The sequence below is a fragment of the Cupressus sempervirens genome, chromosome 10 (genome assembly GCF_028749045.1).
Source record: "Cupressus sempervirens isolate cs-2001-9-10 chromosome 10, ASM2874904v1, whole genome shotgun sequence".
In the NCBI taxonomy this organism is placed as follows: Eukaryota; Viridiplantae; Streptophyta; class Pinopsida; order Cupressales; family Cupressaceae; genus Cupressus; species Cupressus sempervirens.
In genome coordinates this window covers 704388542-704413019 of record NC_143127.1, presented here as the reverse complement: position 1 = coordinate 704413019, position 24478 = coordinate 704388542, and the positions used below count along the sequence as shown (strand labels likewise).

At 34.6% G+C, this 24478-nt stretch overlaps 1 protein-coding gene across 1 annotated transcript; it reads left to right on the top strand.

The window, feature by feature from the left end:
* The first annotated feature begins 205 nt into the window (after positions 1–205).
* On the top strand, positions 206–3349 carry ACHT4 (atypical CYS HIS rich thioredoxin 4). The gene is made up of 4 exons (XM_089804816.1): positions 206–536; positions 1618–1803; positions 2199–2363; positions 2469–3349. Exons 1-4 carry the CDS (start codon positions 294–296, stop codon positions 2760–2762), a joined length of 888 nt encoding a protein of 295 aa, XP_089660942.1. The 5' UTR covers positions 206–293; the 3' UTR covers positions 2763–3349.
* Positions 3350–24478: the final 21129 nt, after the last annotated feature.

Sequence of the window (24478 nt, the reverse complement as noted above, 5' to 3'; positions counted from 1 at the left end):
AGCTCCGAGATGGATAAACAGATAGATTACATTTAAAAACAATGGAGGCCTAGTCAACAAGGTATAAGATAAAGAGTTTTATGTTTATTGAATGGGAACAGGGTACCCAATTGGAAGGAAAATTAGGTGAGAGGAGGGCTTTCCTGCATAGGCGGAGGAGGGATATTTGGATAAAAGGATAAGGTCAGGCTTGGTGCTTGGGAGTAGTGGGAATGTTTGTAGAAATTACTCAATTTCGGTAAATTTTGTTTCTGTACCCAATCTGAGGTTCTTGCTGGTTAATTCATTCAACAATGGCGGAGGTTCTTGGATGGACTGGTTCTTTTGTCAGTTGTAGAATTAAATCTGTAGGGTGTTGTGCATCTTTGCCGCATACGGGAAAGGGTTTTTTTTCTAAAGGAGGGGTGTTTTGTTCCGAGTTGAGCAGGAAGCCTTTGGGTTCGCTGTCCAGTGGGCATCCGCAAGGCTCTTCATGGTTGCAGCCTAAAGTGTCCACGCAATGGAAGGGCCGAAGATCCATGAAGTTCTCTTTGCAGGTAGAGGATTTGGTGTTGTTGGATGTCAATCGTTTCATTTGTGTTTCTTTGTTTTTCTGTTGTTTTGGATTTACCTTGAGCAATTTTTAGATTTTTTCCTCATGTTTTCTTTGTGAGTTCTCCATGCATGGCTGTTTCCTCATGAGGGATTGTTTTGAGTTTGAGTAATGGGTTATTTTTGGATTTTAGCGTTGTGTTGTTTGGTGATTTTGGGTATTTCTTGAAATGAGAAGACTCGTCTTTATTGTTTTTCTGAAGGATTGTGCAGATTGTTGGGTGTAGAGGCACTTCTTTAATAACTGTCTGTCGGAATTAGGTTCAGATTTTAAGTATAGGTTTTCGTTAAAGAAATTGATGAGTTAGGTTTTGATTTTATGTATAGGTTTTCGTTAAGGAAAGCGATGCATTTGGGCTCTTTTGAAGATGCCTTGAGAGGTGTTGCGTATGTTTTGTAATGTTTGGCATGTCTTATTGTTCTGGGTGCTTGTTGCTGTAAGGGCTTGATTTCGTTCGTTCGATGAGTTTTGTGGGCTTCTTACCGTTTTCCTTAATGTAAACTTTTTTTTATTGGTTTTTGAGCTAACCTCAGATTGTTGTTTATACGATTTAGAATCTCCAAATGATTTTATTGTTAGGTTATTTCTCAGGCTTCTGAAAATTCTTGTTTGGGGTCTAGATTTATTATGAATCAAGTGATTTAAATAGGGGTTCTTTCTCAGTAATTTCTAGAAATTTTTTGTGTTTTAACCTTTCGTTTGATTAGGGAGGGTTTGCGTAATCTTTTATCTTATGGAATTTTTTGCAGTTTGGTTGTTTCTTTAGGTGTATATTGCTTATGCCCTGAAATTGTAAATATGGGTTTTTCTGCTCGATTGATTTTCAAGGTAGGGTTCCAGCTTCATCACATTCTATCCAAAAATTTCTTAATCGGTGGGATTTGGTTGTTCTCATGAGCGCGGCATGGCTTTTCGCAATGTTCTTCCCTAGTTCTGCCTTTAAAGTACCCTTACCTTGATTTAGTCTTGGCTTCAATCTTATCAACGTGTTCTTTAATAAGCTACTTGTGCTTTTATGTGTTCAGGTTTATGCGGCACAGACATGCATACCACGGACGATGAGATGGTGGGATAAAGGTCTCGCACCCAATATGAGAGAAGTTCACTCAGCCCAGGAATTGATTGATTCCCTTGTAAATGCTGGAGATAAGCTTGTTGTTTTACATTTCTTTTCGCCTGGATGTGGGGCATGCAGATCTCTGCACCCAAAGGTATTTTGCTTGATCTAATAAGTTCTTATGAGAATGCCATATTGTTTATTCTGCATTTATTTTGTTTGAATGTTACATTGTAGCCCTATTTTCGTCAGGGTATTGTATAAACTACGTGCATATGAGGTCGGCTTTGTCCTTAACATCATAATTCTCTAGGTTCTATTAGGATCGACAGTTTGAATATGTCAAGTGTAGAGGTGCAATGTCAAAGAATTTTTGGGACCAAGACTATTCAATTCTTATATTCTTTGGCATCAATAGCATCCAGTATCCACATATAATTCTCTTTCCAATTCCAGTCTTTTTGGCAAGATTTGCCTGTAGACAAGGTTTGAAGAATGTTGCTAATATTTGCATTTGAACAAATTCTCATTACACAATTCTGTATACAGATTTGCCAGCTTGCAGAGATGAATAGCGATGTGGAGTTTGTGAAGGTGAACCACGAAGAAAATAAATCTTTGTGTTATAGCTTGAACATACATGTTCTACCCTTTTTTCAATTCTATAGAGGCGCTCAGGGGCGTCTGTGTAGCTTCAGCTGTACCAATGGAACTGTAAGTCGAGTTTTTTGTTTTAGTTTCGTGATTTATTAATCATTTTCAGTGTTTTCCTTACGATTCTTCATTTTATTGAATCAATATGTATTTATTATATATCAGATAAAGAAGTTTAAGGATGCTCTTGCAAAACACAACACCCCAAGATGCAGCATTGGATCTCCAGTGGGTCTTGGGGAACGTGAACTCTTGGCGTTGTCAGAAAATAAATCGCTATCATTCAACATGCCAGTACATGTTGGATCTGCGGAAGTTAAAGAGGAGAAGATTTTTGTTGGGTCTGATAAGAAGTTAGAGGATTTGGTACCTATTGGTGCTGGTAGGAAATTGGAGGACTCTGTGCCTCTTGAATCCAGCCAAAAATCTGATGATCGAGCTCTTATAGGTGCACATTGATGAGCTGATTTTTGTACCGGAGATGCACCCGTATTTTTGTGTATCTTCATTGGCATTTGGAATGTATCTTGTATTCATGTACAGTACTTTTGTGTATCTACCCATTGTACAGAATCCTAAGCAGGAGTTTCTCTTTTATTGAAACCCCAGTAAGTTAGTTTGAGGTGGTCTGAGCTTTTGCTGATATAGCGAACGGTGTGACCAAGTTTCTATTGGGTTTTCCGAAAAAACACATGACAGTTGTATTTTTGGTCAGAGTTATTTAAGATCACCACTTAAGGTTTTTTTAAAGTGGTCCAAATTGCGGGTCCCAATGAAGGTTGACAAAAAGGTTGATTTTTGTAGCAAGCTTGAAGGCATCTGACAATCAAGCCTTTTGGTAGTAGTAGGAGAAGCTATTTGGAGCGAGAATTTGGAGTTTGTTGATTTGGCTCAATGCATATGCAGTGAATGCTCTGGGATAATGAGCTCCTGGGATATTGAAATACTTTTATAGTATCTAATTTGTACAGTCTTGTACTGATGCAATTCCATGTTTCCAAGTTTGCAATATATTTCAATAAGAAAGATGCTTTATTGATTTACTACATCTTTATCCCGCTTTCTGATCTAATGCAACTGTCATTGTGATCAGTTTGAGAAGAAATGAATTGCCAAAAGAATGGTCTTTAGATAACTTTTCCTTCTTAATTTTTGGATCAACATGGGCTGCTTATGTTTTTTTAGTTTATTCTTTTTATTTGATGTACTTGAATGTGAAAGAGTATTTCCAAACAATTTTGATAAGATTTTCATCTCTAGTTTTCTATTGGCACAAGAACTAAAATCGAATCAATTCTGAATATACCTGTGCCGCCTGTGTTAAAAATTCATGTTGACAATCACATTCTTGACATACCACTTATAAAGTATGACATGCTGTTAGCATTTTACAAGTGGATTTTCAGATTCAACAAATTAAGTCAAGTCAGGCACATCTGCTTACGGAGAGGAAAGTGGTCATGCAACATGGTTTAAAGTCTTTCTTTCGGTATTGACAGGTGTATTGTTCTAGTTTGTATCTCTGCAATGTAACTTTTGTAGTCCTGTAACAGCATCTATGTAACTCTAGTTGTAGTATAGCAGCAGTCCTTTCTGCTTGTATTCTTTTGCATATTTTTTTCAATTAAAAAAAATACTTGAATAACATGGTAAGAAGAAAAAGTGTATGGTAGTCAATTGGTAGTGCATTGTTGAAAATATTAATGCTTCAGTTTAGATAGTGCATTTTTAAAAAGATTAATGACCCAGTTTAAGGAGATGCACATCTTTTATGATATAGCTGCTGCTGCTGCGGAAGTTTCTTATGGTTCAATTTATTTGTATTTTTGCAGAAGACTGGAGCGGAAACAGGTTGAGTTTGCTAGAAATCTCGTACGAGCATCTGAGTCAATGTGTCAGATGATACACTCCATCATGAGGATCAGTAAAAAGGAAATCATATATCTCAAATGTCACTATGAAAGTTTTCTATGCCGTCAATTGATGCATTGTTAAAATTGTTAATGACCCAGCACCGTGGAATGCATGCACATTTCTTTCTCTTTTAGACAGGATAGCATGATGCTACAGCTATAATAAAATTTCTAATGATTGAAACTAAAATTTCTCATGTAAGTTTTTTGAAAGTCACATTGGAAATTGAAGGCCAGGTAGAAAACCTGCTATCTTATCCATAATTCAGGGTGAGGAAAAAGAAAAATCACATTCTTTGACTGAGCTGTAGTTCAGTTGTCAAGTTGTATACTCTCTTTTATACCCTACAATGTTTTGAAGATGTGGTAAAAAGAAAGTGTACGACATGGTTGTCAATTGATAAGAGATTTGCGGTTAAAAATTTCAGATACCAGACTGCTCCAGTTCAATGAAATGCAGGTTTCTCTTAGGTAAGGTTGTAGGATGGTGTTGCTGCTACGAAAATTTGTTATGATTCAAAATGGAAGTTCTCATAAGTCACATTTCGGAAGATGAGGCATTTAAAAGGGAATTGTTGTTATGAAATCTATTTGAGTAAATGTTTCAGATAATACTATCTGATCCATCATTGGGATGAGGAAAAAGACAATCACATCCTTCAGTTGGATTGTATTTCCCTAGTAAGGTTTAAGCTGTCTTAGCATCAGTCATGTTTTCAAGATACTATGGGAAAAAGAAAAGTGTAGGTATTCTCGTCAATTGGCACTCTACAAAAAAGTTTATGCTATTCAAAATATCAACGCATCAGTTTAATGGAATGTAGGATTGTGCATGCTGTTTGGAAAACTTCTTATGATTCAGAGCGTAACTTTTGTAAGCTACTTTTTAAAAGACTAGTCATTCAAACTTCGGAAGTGTTATATGGGAAAGTTGTTTGAATGAATGTATTGAGTAATTCACTCTGAATCAAAGAAAATAATGTTTTGACTAATTCACTCTGAATGAAAGAATGTTTTGTTTGTCTAGTCTGGGTACGAATTCATTTATCAGCATCGGCAATTTGTATGTGGGTCATAGTTCCATGCTTATCAATATAATTGTCGCGGGAGTAGTTTTAATGAAATTGACATGAAACATGCCAACAATGGATGAGTCTGATGGAAAGCTTGTTAATCTTGTTTAACAGGTAATTAAAGTAATCATAAATTGAAACTTGCATTTCATTAGTAAAAATGATTAAAATATTATTTCTCCTCAAATTTATGGATAAAAACAGTTAATTTCTCTAGAACATAATATATAATATATGATCAATGTGTGAAACTTTTTCAATTCACAGTTTCAACCTTTAATTGTCAAGACAGATATTATATTTGTACAATATATAAGTGACAAGTGTCTCAAAGATTTATAATCTGGTACACGACGACTTCTTGACTGCACTTTCAATCGTTAATTTTTATTTTAGTTACATCGATATTTACACATTATATTTTAAATACAATGTATAATTTATTGTGATTGAGAAAAGCTGAGCAATCACTATTCGTTCTTTTGCTTTAAAAAATTGATATAAAATTTTAATGAATATTAATGTCTTGCATTATTAAATCTATTAATACATATATCACTAATTAATGTATACATTTATTAAGTTTAGATGCATATAGGCAATAATCAATTGTTATAGAAAAATGATATAAATTAATTTTTTTTATTGTAATAGATTTTATGAGGATAAATAATTGAAAAATCTTGTTTTGAAGAGACTTAGCAATTTGATACATCTAATTTTTTCTCAAGATAATGAAAGAATGGTTTGATATTTAATAGTCTTGTCTTATGTTTTTAAGCTCAAATCTAATATGAGAGATTAGAAGAATTCTAGAATGGATGGAGGTAGGTAGTGAATGCCTAGTATGCTTTTCTTGTACGAAAGAATTAGGATTTGGTTATCATAATGTTTACATGCAATTTCAACTATGGTTGGTATGATAATGTATTTTTAGTGCATTGAGCATAATTATAAGGTGATTGTGAGAAATAATGTCTGTTTCAAACTTCTCTTTACGAACTATTTTTGTCATAAGCCTTTGACTACTTCAGATTGTATTGAGAGGAATGGGATTTTCTTGCGGATGACTCTATTTGACATCACTTTCTCTAAGTCTAGCACATTTTAAGATTCTGATTCTCTCCTTAAGATAGGATAATTAATGATTGGAGTGGGGATTAGAGTTTTCTCATCTTTTGATTGATTCAAAATATGTACGTTCTAAAGTCATTTTCAGGTAAGGAATTCACAAATTGTGCTTATTATTTCTTTGAAATCATTACAGTAGGATTATTAATGAGTGGAGTGGGGATTAGAGTTCACTCATCTTTTGATAGATTCAAAATATGTACATTCTAAAGTCATTTTTTAGGTAAGGAATTCACAAATTGTGCTTATTATTTCTTTGAAATCATTAGAGCTAGGATGATGCACACTCTTCTCCACCAGTAGGTGATGTTGAAAATGTGTGTCGTACGCCTTGTCTTACGATTTTTTTGATTAAATAAACAACAAAGTATTTAAAGTTATACACCTTGAATTATAATACTAATAATGTAAAAAATAAATATTTAATTATGTCACATCTTAGAGATGCGGGTAACTTATGTGATAGACATTCTTGATAACACTTATATGAGACACAAAAAAATGTTTAATGTGGGTGGTATATTGAGAAAATATTTAGAATTAGAAAAAACTTAGTATTGAATATCTAATTTGGGATCAAGCTAGCAAGTTCTTGATTTTGAAACAAATGATTTATATAATACCTTGTAGTTGTTTTCTACAAGCTTGTTCTATAAAAGAAATCATTTGAATAGCTGTTGAGTTTCATTGGTTTGCAACCTTTTTCTTGGTGGCTAAGGTTGGATTACTCATATCTCTTGTAGGCTACTACATCAAAGTATGGCTTGCAACCTTTTTCTTGTTGGCTAAGGTTGGATTACTCATATCTCTTGTAGGCTACATACATCAAAGTATGAATTAGGGTGTGCAATACATGGTTCACATTTTCTCATTCACATAGATGAATGCATTTAGGGTGTTTAATATTTCGAAGGTCGTATGTGAGAATTATACAAGTTGATTGCAATCTTGTGCTTGAGATAATACATTGAGTATTGTGGCTGCTTTTGTATGTTTTAATCCAATTTTTCCTCCCGTGAGAGGTGGCTTCCATAGTTTTTATAATGTCATTTTTTTCATATCATTTATTAATACTTTTATTCTCTTTGTTTCTCTAAGAAGATATGTATAGAAATAATTTATTTTGCTTGCAATTTCCTTTCACAAAGTGTTACTCTTTGATATGATTTATGTGTAAGGATCCTATTGTCATGTTATCTCATTGTTTGTGCATTTGCATTCATGTGTGTATTTGATGTTTGAAATGACATAGTTTTGGTTCGATTTGGATGAAAAAATGTCATTTAATTGATGTGACAAATTGTGTCGTGCATTGAGTTTGATTCAATTAAGTGGTTTGATTTGTGTTTTCATATGTATGGCTATCTGTAATTTACAACAATGAATTAATCAAATAATCACTATTGTTGTTAAAGAATCAAACTATTGGGTTATTGAATAAATTCTTTTTTGGATTCATTGATGGTTGGGAAGGAAATTATTTTTCTCTAATATTTCGTTCAATGGCTTCCTTGATTAGAAACAAAGTATCAAATGATTTTTCTTGTAAATTCTAGTTGAAGACAATTATATTGTTTATTGCATTTTATACTAAGACCTGTATATATGACAACTAGTCAATGACCTAATGTTAGTTGTGTATATTAAATTGGAAGGTTGTTGTACTTGACCCACTATATACTCATTATATTGAGATTTATTTATTTTATCTAATGTATTGAGCTTGATATTCATTACATCAAATTTATTGATAAAATTAAAAAAATGCACATTGATACAATAATTACTAACATTAGAACTTAAGCCATTTATCTCCATAGGTTCTTTTCTCTCTCTCTCTCTCTCTCTTGAACCTTTACTTAAGTGCCATCATTTTGTAGTAGAAAATAAATGACATTTATTACATTCTTAGTAGACTCTTGTAGGCTCCCTCTATGGTGTTTATAAAGTTTCCCAATTTGGTTTCAATTCAATAAGGGATTTTATGATAAAGTTTTGATTGCTACCAATTACAAAATATTGACTTCCATTGAGGAGGCAAGTGTGCATTAGTGTCTATCCTATGATTGCATTTGGGAAGTTTGGCTTTATGTCATGTCTTTAATATACACTTCTACAAGTGTCAATGGTTCACACCGTTCCTCATTGATCTATAATATATTAGCATGAATGTTGAGACTATTCCTTTGGGGGAGTTTGTTGGTATGTTTGGAGAGATGATTGAGTGCTCATGTGTTGCATTCATGACTTGGTTTTCATTGATGTCAATGTATTGGCTTTTTGAATGGAATAGTTAGAGTTACAAAGAGAGTTTTGGTCAATGCAGTTAGAAAATACATAGTTATAATCTACGAGGTTAGAATTGTGTTTGGGGATATGTCTTTATGATGTATCTTAGTGCACAGAAAGAGTTAAGAAGATTTGAGTTAGTCATGGCAGTTTTATGGAAGATTGGTTGTAGGCCAGTGTGCACGAAATAATATGTTGGTAATTGAGTTGTATCTATTCGATAAGGTTGAAACTTCTTCAATGGGCTTGGATTTTGGTTGGAGACATATTTGTGGTGATGAGTTCAAGGTAGTAGAATTGGTTGATCATTCTATGATGGATCGTTGAAGTGTAAGATGTCACATGTTGATTGTTAGGGCAACTATTGTTATGAATTGATGTATTATGTGTCGTGGCATGTGAAACTTAATTGTAATATCTTATGATGGTCCTATATTATTTATTGTCTATTGGGGAAGCCTAAAGGCCTACTCAATTAGTTATTTTAGAACTAGTATAAAGGACAGATGTTTTCCTTGGATGTAATTGTCTCTTTATGATATTATGATTGTATGCAAACTGTGGATGGAAAAATGATGTCATCAGAGAAAAAGATCATGTTGATGATGTATTTAGAACTTCAAAGGAACTGTATTGTCAAGATAAGATGATGTATCAACCAATTCATTCTTGCATATGTTATCTTGAGAATTTTCCAGTGAAGACAAATTTGAAGCAATTTGGACAGTGGGTTCAGTTGACTTATTATCAACTCCTAACAGGGTTGAAGCAACTCATTATAAGGTTTGAATCTTCTAGTTGGAATTCAAAGTTTCCTAATAGGGACTACATGTACTAATTGTATTGAATTGGCTCCTAATAGATTCTTACCCTTTCATAAGGAACTTTTATATTAGTACATCATCTTGTGGGCATCATTCCCACAGGGGTTTTCCCTTTGATTAAGGGTTTCCCTAGTGTTGCCAAGTTTTATTGTCCCTTCTTGTGTTGATTGAAGTATTTGGTTAGATTGAGAATGTGAATAAATGAGGTATGTCTAAGTGTGTCTTAGGTAACTTGATTCTCATCTTTCTTGAGCCATCTACTTTCTTCCATTGCGGTTTTCTTGTTTATCCGGTGCACATTAGATTTAGGTGATCTAGGAGTTACTGGTTTGTACTCTGGTGTCTTCCTGATGAGAAGCAAGTTATTCTTCACCTCATTATTAAGTACCTAGTCTTAACATTTTCTATAGCTTCAGAGATCTCGAGCATATTTTCCCCTTCAAGTGAACCACATCAAGTGCAAATACAAAGAACAGAGCCATGACAGTTGCTAATAAATATCAAATGTGCTTCTGTCAAAATCAAAAGTTACGAGGTTATGGACGGAAGCAAATGCGAAGGTCATTAAAGGTTTAGAGAAATAAGACTAAGTTTATCAAGTAGTATGAGTTTATGGTTGATCCATTGCATATTGATGGAAATGAAGCCGTTAGTCTCTACTTTTGATGCTACATGAATTTAAGATAAAAGTATACCCCAATGACCGAGGGACTCTAAAATGACTTGCAATTTGTAAGATGTGATCAGAAACTAAGCATCGAGGCCTCCACAAAGAAATATAGGTAAAAGGCTGCTTGCTGGGTTTTAGATTGGAAAATGCGGTTGTAAAGGGTATTTTCTGCCTTAAGGTAACAAAAGAAGCTATTTTTTCGAAGAGTGTGAAAAGAGTAATGCAAGGATGTTGTAATGTCCCCATCTTTTTAGCATCTCAGTAGAGCTCTTAGCCTTTACATTCTTTGAAGGCTAAGTGGAGAAGTAAGGATAAATTCATTAAATCAATTTCTTATAAAGTCATTAAATAAATTAAAATTAAAAGATGACTTCATATTTAATTAATTTAATTTTCTAGAAGCACAATTAATTATTGTATTGCAAGGGAAAAGCTTCTAGAGAGTGCATTTCTAGAAATACAACTAATTTGGAAAGGGGGAAGCTTCTAGAGAATGCAATTAAATAATATTTTATTTCGTTCTAGAAGGGTGAAGGAAAATAATAAATAGAGTTGAGAGCTTCATTGTTAATCATCCGATTATTGTGAATTGCATTTGATATAAACTTCTGTGAAGAAACTAAGGTTTTTGATTTCAGTCAGCCATTGGAGAATGTCAACTCTTCAGTGTTACAACCATTTGAGGTGGTGAAATATCCATTGAATTTGGCATTCAAGAGAGCTTCATTCTGGAGTTCTATTTGTGCTTAAATTGGAGAATACATTTTGGCTACTATAGTACGCATGCACAATGTTGTGCTACAATATTTATATTTGATTCATTTCCATCCTTGGGCATCACTATTATCAAGTTCCTCTTGCAATTATTAGTAGTTAGCATTATAATTTTTAGGCATATAATTTTGTTGTAATCATTCAGAATCAAATTTTGGCATTACTGTAGTCATTATTGTAAGCCCATTTGTCTTGGCAAACTCATAGCAATATTGTACATGAGAATGAATTCAATAAGGGAGATACATGTTGCATACCATTTGTTTGACAAAATGTCCATCTAATAGCACATATGATCAACATAATAGTTGTATGTCAATTGTTTGTCAAAATATCAGTTAGTTGTAGGTATGCATTCCATATCTAGTTTCCATGTATATGCATTGAAAATACCAAGAGAACTACACTTGCATATTAGTTCATTGTAAGAGGCATTGTAATATCATTTGAGAACATTCTAAATTTCTTCGCATTGAAAGGTAGCATACAAGTTTTTGACAATATTCCTTGAGCTAAAATCAGCCAGTTTGGGCAAGGGATATTAAAAATGCCCTAAAATATAAATATTCCTTGAACACTCCCATCATATGCTTTTAGAAATGTCAATAATAGAAGGCAACTCTAATACAAAGAGAAAGAAATACTAAAAGCTTTCAGCGGAAAGAAGAAGAATGAAGTGCACACACTACCAAAGGATTACTGCCAGTGCTGTATTTCTGGATAAAGGGAAAGCGACTTGCAAAAAACTTAACTGTATCTCTCTCTCTTGCATATAGTAATGCTATTAAATATTTGTGTGTTCCAAACTTTTATGGAAAGTGGGCACTTCCTATAAAGATAAAACACTCATGCAAAGTTATGTTGCTCTAGTAAAGTAATAGTGCTTCCGAAAATGTTATATTTGATGTGCAAGTAAATGCAAAGTTTAAATAGTTGTTACTCAAAGAATTAAATGCAAATCTTTCCGTTATGAATGTTGGCCGAACTTAATTTCATTTGTGTGGCACCAATGTTCGAACTCATCTACCTATTTTCCTAGGAATGTTGGTATTTCCCTTATTCAAGTATATTTAAAATGACTATTTATTGAAGTTTTCATCCTGTGTAATCATTTGGCAAATGGCAATCAAAGCTTCTAGTTATGAGAAACTTATTGGCCTAGAGAGTGAGCTAAAAGAGTTGTTAGACATATCCTTCAAATTCCATCATTTGGGTGATCTTCATAGAAGGCTTAATTCTCAACCTCTTCACCCAATCATTGAGAAGCTCAAAGATAGTGGATTGGTTGAGGTAGCTGGATTTCCTATGGTTGTACATGCACCTAAGCTTGTTTGAGAGTGCATAGGATGATATGACCCAGAAACAAAGCAGATTTTTTTTCCTGACCAGTCTATTCTCCTATCTATCAACAAGGCATTGATGCAATCTGCGTTCGACATCCTAGTCAAGGAACAATATTGTGACATAGATTTCATGTCTTCCACGTTCTTGTTCAATAAAAAAAACTCTCAGGTGGGAGGACATATAGATGACATGGTTCCAGATTGCCTGCTCGAAGAAGAGAAAGATGCCAAAAATGTTGTTTGACACAACTTTGAAGTGAGAAATTGTAGACATCCTTGCACTTCTCCTTAGATAAAAGGAAAAGAAGAGATATTGGAGTTTGTCAAGCATCATTTCTTTTTGGTGTACAGAATTTGCGTAGAAAATATGCACGTAGATTGGGCATGGATTGTCTGCCATGAACTCTTGGCATGGTTAAATTCAACTAGAGGCTTCAAGTAGTTCTACATGTCTTCTTATTTGGTTTATACCTTAGAAACTCACCACAGGTGGCTCGACCTCCCTAACATTCAGGATTACAATGAGAACACTAAGATTTATGAGTTTTATCCACATTTGCAACTAAAGAGAAGTTACGAGGAGTATGTGGTGGTTAATGATGCCTTCACAATGAGGCTATGTTGTAAATTACAAGGATGCCTAGAGAGGAGATTCTCACCTAAGGCAATTTCCACAATAAGTCAATTCGAATGTTCATTCATCTAGTTCTCAAGTTTCTCCTATTTACAGATAGGAGCTTTTGATAGGTTTCCTAAGAAATTGCCAAGGTATCCGGAGGACAAAGTGGTGCTAGTCGAGCTGTGTCAACAGATCCTAGAAGTAAACACTCTTTGTTCTAATGTAAAGAAGATTGCCAAAATTTCATTTAATATAGTGGTTGCCCATATTCTTGTGCTTCCAAATCAAATACCCAAAATTTGGTGAAAAGCTTTGAAGGAAGATCAAGTTGCTAGATTATGAGGTGCTCAAACCTCAGTATGATCCAATCAATTTTGTAAAGGATCATTTGAAATTAGGATATGCCTATAGGCATGTCCTGGACATTGAAGACTATTGGTTTGGGTGTCTCAATGAGTACCAAACTTGAGAGAGATTTTGGTCATGACTAACTGTTGATGAAATTAAAGTATATAACAATTCTGTTGATGTTTCTAACCTTGTAGATGATGGATGCTGTTGGAAACAATTGATTAATTGTGTATTATCTTGGATGTTACAAAAAATGTCATATCATTGCCAGTCAGTGTATGTCAAGCTCACTTGGGCATTGAAGATAGTTTCCTGTGTCTGCCAAGCATTCCAGAGTTTTCCTAGTTCTGAAGATAGTGTCTATCGAGTTCACTCAGGTGACAAAGGAAAGTTTGAAGAAGTTGAGTATTAACTGAGCTCACTCAGCTATTGAAGGAAATGTTGGATGGAACCAGTGTTAACTGAGCTCACTTGGTTACCAAATGAACTTTGTAAATATGCAGTGTTAACTAAGTTCACTTGGTTAACACAGGAAAATTGCCTTGAGTTAGTATCTACTGAGAAGGGTCAACTAACGAAGGATTTTCTTTTTGTCATATTGAGTTCAATTGAATTGTTTTTTGGTTCTAGCTAACTCAAGAGATAAATATTAATTATTCTAAGTTGTATTCAAGCTGACTAAGGAGATGAATATTAATTATGCTAAGCTGTATTCAAGCTGACTTGACAATGTGTAAGATATAAATACAAGGTCAAGTTGAGGATTGAATGAGTGGAACATAATTGAAGATTTGATGATGCTTAGAGGAAGTGAATTAAAGGGATAAGCAAAATATCCTTGTTGAGATGCAAAGATACATTCGATCGGGAATGATCAAGTACACAAGCTAGAATTGAGATCTGTAATCGACAATTTAGTTGCATTAGAAATTAGGTCATCTCATCGTTACCCTCTAACCATTGTAGCAGTGATCTAAATCTCTTAACAGAGTTGGCTTAACATCTATTTGTAAATCCTCTAACAAGGTGGCATTTCTATTGAATTGTCTAAAGACCTTTAACAAGGCCACTCCTAACAGGGTGATTAAATCCTCTAACAGGGTCACACCTAACAATGTGTTTTGTAACCTTTAATAGGGTTAGCTTCTAATAGGGCTCACTTCAGAAGAGTGAAAATTAGTAACTAGCTGCAATTGGTGGTTTTTCCCAAATTGGGTTTCCATGTTAAATCCTAGTCTCAATTATGTTCATGCCATTTCTTTTATGTGTATGCAACTAAATTAAAGTGAGGTCAATCAAAGATAATATCTTAAGATTTTTATGATAAGCATTTGCTGAACTATTTCAATGTTTACTGAGTTACAACATTTGTTAGTGTAAACTGAGTGCCTGTTTATTTGTCGAGTTACAACAGAGTTTTGTTTACACTGAGTTTTGATTTGCATTAACATCTAAGGAATTTAGGTTATATTATTGTGGTAATTGATTTACCCCTCCCCTCTTAGTTACTCCTCTTATATTTCCAACAATTGGTATCAAAGCTTTTGGTGCTTGTAGAGAAGGTTTCAAGGACCTAAGCTAAAGATCAAGATGTCTTATAGAAGAGAGATTCCCAAGTTGAATTGAGACAACTTTGTAGCATGGAAAGGACTTATGAGGTTACATTTGGAAACTATCAATGATTTAGGTTGTAAATATCTTGATAGTGAATACAAGAATCCTATTGGAACATTATCAGTTGAAGAAATTACTGAAAAGAAAAATCATAACATCATGATGATTGACATTGCTTTTGCTCTTAATTATGCTAAATTTGATGAAGGAAAAAGTTGCACTACAGCTTATGATATGTGGATCAAACTAAAAGCCATCTATAGAGGAGATGATAATATAAGAAGAGCTAAAGCCAAAAGTCTCAGAGGACATTTTGATCAAGTGAAGATGAGAGAAGATGAAAACATTGCAAAATATGTTGAGAAAATTAAAGAAAGTAAAGCGCAATCAAAACATTTGGAGGAGATGAAAAAATAATTGTAAGCAAGGTACTTAGAATCCTTCTTCCTATCTATGCAATTAGAGTGTCTACTATTCAAGAAATGAGATGTGATCCAAATAGAAATATAACTTTGGATGCTCTAGTAAGAAGATTGACAGCTTTTGAGTTGGATAAATACTATAACTATGTCCCTAGTTCCAAAAGTATTGAGTCTGCATTTGAGGCCAAGTTTTCACTCAAGAAAAGGGGTAAGAAATCAAAAGCCAATCAATCAGAAAGTGAAGAAGAAGAAGAAATTTTAGGTAGTGATCTTGAAGTTATTGAAGCCCTGCTTGCAAGGAAATATTCTATAGGTAGAGAAAAGTACAAAGGTAAGATTCCTTTAATATGTTTTTCTTGTGAAGAAATTAGTCATATTGCTGCAAGGTGCCCAAACAAAGAAGACAAAGATGTGAAGAAAAGCAATAAGTTCAAAGGCAAGAAGGAATTCAAGAACTACAAGGACTAAAAAGACAGAGGTAAGAAATCTTGTTTTATGGCTAAAGATTTTGATAACGGTGAAGATGAAATGGTATATATTACTATAAAAGATGAATCTGATGATGAAGGAGATAAAATGACACTTAGCTCTCATGTTAGCAAAAATGATACATGGATTATTAGTGGTTGCTTGCATCATATGATAGGAGACAAAACAAAGTTTTAACACATGGAACATTATGATGGTGGTAGTGTGAGATTTGGAAACAATGAACCTTGTTGCATAAAGGGAAAAGGGTGTATCTCATTAACCAATGAACTTAGATGTGACAATGCTTATTGGGTTGAAGGACTAAAGCATAATCTATTGTGTGTGGCACAGTTGAATAACATTGGATTCAAGGTAGAATTCATGAATGGGAAGGCCAAACCACTGGATGGAAAAGGTAATCTAGTTGGGTCTGGGAAACAAACAAAAGGTAATCTATTCTACCTAGATCTTAGTGAAAGTTCATGTTTTATTGCTCAAGTAGAAGAAAGATAGTTATGGTACAAAAGATTATGTCATGTAAACTTTGATAATCTGGTCAAGATAAGCAAAAACAAAAGAGTAAGAAGTATTCCTAACTCAAGGAAACCTGATATGGGTTTATGCAAAAATTGTCAAATTGGTAAGATGAGAAAAACTAGTTTCAAAAGCAAGAACTATCATTCTAAAGAAGTCTTAGAGCTTGTACATACAGACTTATGTGGACCTATTGGAATAGAGAGTTACAACGGAGATAAGTTTTTTATTTTTTTTGTTGATAATTATTCTAGAATGGTGACTATAATGTATCTAAAAGAAAAATCCGAAGCTTTTAAAAAATTTAAGTGGTATCTGGCAAGAGTAAAGAAACTAGAAAGAAGATAAAATGTTTCAGATCAAATAGAGATGGTGAATTCATTTCTAATGAGCTCAATAAATTCTACATTGAAAAAGGAATTGAGAGACAGGTATCAACCCCTAGTACACCTTAGCAAAATGGTATAGCTGAAAGAAGGAACCGATCCATCATGGATTGTGCAAGAACATTGATGATAGAAAAGAATGTTGCAATCAAATACTGGAAAGAAGAAATTAGTATTGCAGTACATACCTTGAATAGAGTATAGCTGAAGAAAAACTCAAATCAAACTCCTTATGAACTATGTTATGACTACAAACTTAATGTAAGTTACTCAAAAGTATTTGGTAGAAAATGTTATATCTTGAAAGAATCCAAGAAAGGTAAATTTGATGTCAAAGGTGATGAAGGTATATTCCTAGGATACTCCTACAGAAGTAAAGCATACAAATGTTGAATTTGTCTACTCATAAAATCACAGAAAGTGCACATGTTAGAATTGATGAGTTTGCAGAAAAGAGTAAAGAATAAAAGCAACAAAGAACCTGAGGATTACATAAGATTTGTTTACTATGAACTTGATACATTACCAAATCTATCTAGAAGTTAGAAAGCTTCACTTCTCGAGTCCCCAAAATCTCCAAAAGCTATCGAGTTGCATCTAGTGCAAACTGAGTCACAATCTGAAGGACCCGAGTCATAGTCAGTAGCTATCAACTCTTGCTAGAGCAATATGAGTCTGATGGACCCGAGTCACAGACAGTGGGACCCAAGATTATTATAGAATATAATGAAGAGGTCAGTGAAACAAACTCCAAATCCAAAGTACCCATGTTAGCAAGATATGCCAGAAGGCATCATGCACCTGATTAGATCATTGGAGATAAGTTAGATGGAATAGTGACAAGAAACAAATTGAAAGGTACATGTTTGCATGCTGAATTTGAACCTAGAAATGTTAAAGATGCTTTGGATAATGAAAGTTGGATTGAAACTATGAATGAGGAAATGAAATAGATAGAGAAGAATAAGACTTGGACTCTTGTTCCTAGACCCAAGGATAAAAATGTAATTGGCAAAAAGTGGGTATTCAAAAATAAGCTAAATAAAGATGGAGAAGTTTCCAAAAACAAAGCAAGGTTAATATGTAAAGGTTATTCTCAAGAAGAAGGTATTGATTATGGTGAAACTTTTGCTTCTATTGCAAGATTAGAAGGTGTTAGAACTTTACTAGCATATACAACTCACAGGGGTTTTAAAGTTTATCAAATGGATGTAAAATCTGCATTCTTGAATATAATTCTTGATGAGGAAGTCTAAATAGAACAACCTAAAGGTTTTGAAGATCCCAACTAAAGAGATATAGTCTACAACTTACACAAAGCATTGTATGGTCTTAACCAAGCTCCCAAAGCTTGGTATGAAAGACTTCATAACTACTTGATAAAGATTGGTTTTCAAAGAACAAATGATAACAACAATCTGTATATCAAAGAAGGGCCAGACAAGAAGATTGTGTTGGCAAAAATATTTGTGGATGACACTTTATTTATAGGAAATGATGACTTGTGAAAGGCATTTTTAGAAGAAATGAGTAAATAATTTGAGATGTATATGTTTGGAGAGATAATTTTTTTTGTTAGATTGCAGATCTAGTAGAAGAAAGATGATATCTACATTACTCAATCTAAATATATCAAGGAGATACTAAAGAAGTTTAGAATGGAAGATTAAAGACCAGTTGGAACTCCTATGTCTACTAGACATAAGCTTTTCAAAAATGATGATTCCAAGGAGGTCGATCAGACCACATATAGATCAATGATTGGAAAATTACAGTATGTAGTGCATACAAGGCCTGATATTGCATTAGCAGTCAGTATGGTGGCAAAACTCTCAGCAAATCCTAGAGAAAATCACATGATGGCAATCAAAAGAATCATAAGATATTTGAAAGGTACTAAAGACTATGGTCTATGGTACAAAAAAGGAGGCAATTTGGATTTAAAAGTATTTACAAATATTGATTGGGCAGGAAGTGTTGATGACAGAAAGAGCACCAGTGGTGGAGCATTCTTTCTTGGTAAAAGACTAGTGTCTTGGACAAGCAATAAAAATAATTGTATTTCTTAGTCCATTGCAGAGGCAAAATATGTGGTAGTGATATTTAGTTATTCAAATTTTGTTTGGTTTAAGAAGCTGTTGTTAGGTATGAAGATAAAAATCAAGGATTGTAATGGACACCCCTGGATGTCCCAAAAAACTAAACCAAATTGCTGAAAGGAATTTTGTCAAACAGTTTGCATACAACCTCTTATTTCTCCGTTTAATGTTTTAAACCCCTTATAACTCCGAAAATCAAACGTTTATTTGTTTGTTGTGTTTTGTGCATGGAATTGGTATCATATAACATAAACAAGAAATAAACTACAATAATATGCAAAGTGGAAATGAACTGCTGCTAATAAAATGTTATTTTCAGAATTCATAAAACCAAATACATGGCAGATTTAACAACTCACTAATTACTTCAGCAGTATTGACATAATACTCCAGCCCATGCTTTCGAACTTGCTGCTACAATACTTTGTCCTTCAATCAGTCCACTATCTTTGTAATACCATTCCCTCAAAGTGGCATAAGCGTCGGACAAGTAGTGAAGAAGATATGAGCAAAATACCAAATCTGCCTGTAGCCAGAAATGCAACTAAACTGCCTGATAATGAAGCCAATAACAAAGAATTCCAAAGGACAAACCCCAAGGGAATGATGTCTAGAATGTTACAAGAGAGGATAAACATCCTCAAATGCCAAGAACAGAGCTGCAACCCACACACCAATTTCTTCTCATATTCAACCTGCCTAATGAAGCCACAAATGCTTCCTTTTATTCTATTTCCAAGGGTCCGCTCAACTCATATGGGCAATGTGGGATAAAAGATGTATAATAGATAAAACATATATTAAAATACCCCTTATGTCTCCTTTGGGTACACATCACCATAAAATAAATATTAAAGTAACACTTTAATATTTTACAATTAAATTAGACGTTACTTTAATAAAACTTCAGGCATTAAAATGTATTAGCAATCAGACTCTGAATAATGCGAGTGATAGCTCATCGAAAAGCTCTCACCGAGGAGTATCGAATCCAATCACCAAAATTGACCTGCACTGTGTCCTGCCGACTTACTTAAAATAGTAAGTTTGCCTAAAACTGAGTAAATCAACTTTGTTTTGGCCCAAACTGAAAATGACTAGGCCAAAACACTCCAGGATCCCATTAAACCCTTCGTTAGCCCTCAGGACCATGTAGAACAAGGCTAACGCACACACACTTGGTCAACTACTAAAAGAACGTGAAGGCCAAAAGATGGGATCATTACAAATCCGCCCTCCTTGAAATTGCTTGTCCTCAAGCAATTAAGTAACATAATGGACTCCAACCTCCACCTGGATCCCAATATGTGATATCCATATGGAAGTTAAACCAACTGCAAACCCGCATCATCAAGACCAACCCCTATAGCCTAGCATTCAAAACTTGTGCTGATGAAGTTAGAATGTCACCATAAGGCAACTCCATAGAAGATCTATGAAACGTCTTCTTCCCTTTATCCATCCACATAATATATATTGGATTGGAATGCATATTATCACCATCATGCATTGAAAAAGATATAGTTGTAGGTGAACCATATGTACTCATGCTAACTGTATCAACAATAGGTGTTGCCGCATCGAAATATATGGACATAGGAACAACATTAACTACTGCAACAGAAAACTGAACTGAATTTGTAGTTGATGAAAACTCATAATCATTAACATGTGTGGTTTTATTAGAAAATACATCAACCATTGCATTTATACCATTAAACTCCTCATTGGATGCTTCAACTGACATAGAAGTGGCTGCTGATATGATAGTCTCCTCGCAATCTCCTAATTCCACTATTGCTACGTCATCATCCCCTGACAAGGCTTCATATGTGGTCTCCTGACTTCGCACGCATGTCTCTACTGACTCTGCCGAAATGCCCACATCACCAACATCATAGCTGGATGGCTCTATACATGTCTCGATCCCACCTGAGAAATTGACTACCTTCTACTCTGGAGCAACATACAAATCATCAATGTTGATGCCCATCTGTCTAGCCATAAGCTGCAACATCATATCCATTCGCCTATTCTGCTCCTGTTGCATATGTTGCCCCTTCTCTAATGTACCCAATAACTCTCTGAACATCACATCTTGATCTGGACTAATATACATCTTTATCTAGCTATCAATATGATCTCCACAGGATGGCAGGACTTATAGCTCTGATACCACTATAATGGACACCCCTGGATGTCCCAAAAAACTAAACCAAATTGCTGAAAGGAATTTTGTCAAACAGTTTGCATGCAACCTCTTATTTCTCCATTTAATGTTTTAAACCCCTTAGAACTCCGAAAATCAAACGTTTATTTGTTTGTTGTGTTTTGTGCATGGAATTGGTATCATACAACATAAACAAGAAAGAAACTACAATAATATGCAAAGTGGAAATGAATTGCTGCTAATAAAATGTTATTTTCAGAATTCATAAAACCAAATACATGGCAGATTTAACAACTCACTAATTACTTCAGCAGTATTGACATAATACTCCAGCCCATACTTTTGAACTTGCTGCTACAATACTTTGTCCTTCAATCAGTCCACTACTTTTGTAATACCATTCCCTCAAAGCGGCATAAGCATTGGACAAGTAGTGAAGAAGATATGAGCAAAATACCAAATCTGCCTGTAGCCGGAAATGCAACTAAACTACCTGATAATGAAGCCAATAACAAAGAATTCCAAAGGCCAAACCCCAAGGGAATGCCGTCTAGAATGTTACAAGAGAGGATAGACGTCCTCAAATGCCAAGAACGGAGCTGCAACTCACACACCAATTTCTTCTCATAGTCAACCTTCCTAATGAAGCCACAAATGCTTCCTTTTATTCTATTTCCAAGGGTCCGCTCAACTCATATGGGCAATGTGGGATAAAAGATGTGTAATATATAAAACATATATTAAAATACCCCTTATGTCTCCCTTGGGTACACATCACCATAAAATAAATATTAAAGTAACACTTTAATATTTTACAATTAAATTAGACATTACTTTAATAAATCTTCAGGCATTAAAATGTATTAGCAATTAGACTCCGAATAATGCGAGTGATAGCTCATTGGAAAGCTCTCACCGAGGAGTATCGAATCCAATCACCAAAATTGACCTGCACTGTGTCCTGCCGACTTACTAAAAATAGTAAGTATGCCCGAAACTAAGTAAATCAACTTTGTTTTGGCCCAAACTAGAAATGACTAGGCCAAAACACTCCAAGATCCCATTAAACCCTTCGTTAGCCCTCGAGACCATGTAGAACAAGGCTAACGCACACACACTTGGTCAACTACTAAAAGAACGTAAAGGCCAAAAGATGGGATCATTACAAATCCGCCCTCCTTGAAATTGCTTGTCCTCAAGCAATTAAGTAACATAATGGACTCCAACCTCCACTTGGATCCCAATATGTGATATCCATATGGAAGTTAAACCAACTGCAAACCCGCATCATCAGGACCAACCCCTGTAGCCTAGCATTCAAAACTTGTGCTGATGAAGTCAGAATGTCACCATAAGGCAACTCCATAGAAGATCTATGAAACGTCTTCTTCCCTTTATCCATCCACATAATATATATTGGACTGGAATGCATATTATCACCATAATGCATTGAAAAAGATGTAGTTGTAGGTGAACCATATGTACTCATGCTAACTGTATCAACAATAGGTGTTGCCGCATCGAAATATATGGACATAGGAACAACATTAACTGCTGCAACAGAAAACTGAACTGAATTTGTAGTTGATGAAAACTCATAATCATTAACATGTGTGGCTTTATTAGAAAATACATCAACCACTGCATTTATACCATTAAACTCCTCATTGGATGCTTCAACTGACATAAAAGTGGTTGCTGATATGATAGTCTCCTCGCAATCTCCTAATTCCACTATTGTTACGTCATCATCCCTTGACAAGGCTTCATATGTGGTCTCCTGACTTCGCACGCATGTCTCTACTTACTCTGCCAAAATGCCCACATCACCAACATCATAGCTGGCTGGCTCTATACGTGTCTCAATCCCACCTGAGAAATCGACTACCTTCTGCTCTGGAGCAACATACAAATCATCAATGTTGATGCCCATCTGTCTAGCCATAAGCTGCAACATCATATCCATTCGCCCATTCTGCTCCTGTTGCATATGTTGCCCCTTCTCTAATGTACCCAATAACTCTCTGAACATCACATCTTGATCTGGACTAATATACATCTTTATCTAGCTATCAATATGATCTCCACAGGATGGCAGGACTTATAGCTCTGATACCACTATAATGGACACCCCTGGATGTCCCAAAAAACTAAACCAAATTGCTGAAAGGAATTTTGTCAAACAGTTTGCATGCAACCTCTTATTTCTCCATTTAATGTTTTAAACCCCTTAGAACTCCGAAAATCAAACGTTTATTTGTTTGTTGTGTTTTGTGCATGGAATTGGTATCATACAACATAAACAAGAAAGAAACTACAATAATATGCAAAGTGGAAATGAACTGCTGCTAATAAAATGTTATTTTCAGAATTGTGTACCCAAGGGAGACATAAGGGGTATTTTAATATATGTTTTATATATTACACATCTTTTATCCCACATTGCCCATATGAGTTGAGCGGACCCTTGGAAATAGAATAAAAGGAAGCATTTGTGGCTTCATTAGGAAGGTTGAATATGAGAAGAAATTGGTGTGTGAGTTGCAGCTCTATTCTTGGCATTTGAGAATGTCTATCCTCTCTTGTAACATTCTAGACGTCATTCCCTTGGGGTTTGGCCTTTGGAATTCTTTGTTATTGGCTTCATTATCAGGTGGTTTAGTTGCATTTTTGGCTACAGGTAGATTTGCTATTTTGCTCATATCTTCTTCACTACTTGTTTGATGCTTATGCCGCTTTGAGGGAATGGTATTACGAAGGTAGTGGACTGATTGAAGGACAAAGTATTGTAGCAGCAAGTTCGAAAGCATGGGTTGGAGTATTATGTCAATACTGCTGAAGTAATTAGTGAGTTGTTAAATCTGCCATGTATTTGGTTTTATGAATTCTGAAAATAACATTTTATTAGCAGCAGTTCATTTCCACTTTGCATATTATTGTAGTTTCTTTCTTGTTTATGTTGTATGATACCAATTCCATGCACAAAACACAACAAACAAATAAACATTTGATTTCAGGAGTTCTAAGGGGTTTAAAACATTAAATGGAGAAATAAGAGGTTGCATGCAAACTGTTTGACAAAATTCCTTTCAGCAAATTGGTTTAGTTTTTTGGGACATCCAGGGGTGCCCATTACAAGGATCCAATGGTTATCTTCTGTGATAACACCAGTGCAATTAATATACCAAAGAATCCTATGATGCATACCAAAACAAAACACATTACTACAAAATATCATTTTTGAGAGAATTGGTACAAGATAAAGAGGTAAGATTAGAATATGTGAATACTAAAGAACAAATTGTAGATATATTTACTAAGCCATTACCTAAGGATACATTTTTGTATCTAAGAGGTAAGTTAGCTGTCATTCCCCTATCTGAAGCTCACTATATGAAGTTTAGTGATGCATCAACTAGAGCATATTGAAGATCAATCAATTGATGCATAATTTACAAGGGCATATTGCAAATGAATTAGTACATGGAGTGC

Coding starts and splice junctions, on each gene's coding strand:
- ACHT4 (XM_089804816.1), top strand. CDS start 294: ATGGCGGAGGTTCTTGGATGGACTGGTTCTTTTGTCAGTTGTAGAATT. Junction 1,804..2,198: donor GCAGATCTCTGCACCCAAAG/GTATTTTGCTTG, acceptor TTCTGTATACAG/ATTTGCCAGCTTGCAGAGAT. Junction 2,364..2,468: donor TCAGCTGTACCAATGGAACT/GTAAGTCGAGTT, acceptor ATTATATATCAG/ATAAAGAAGTTTAAGGATGC.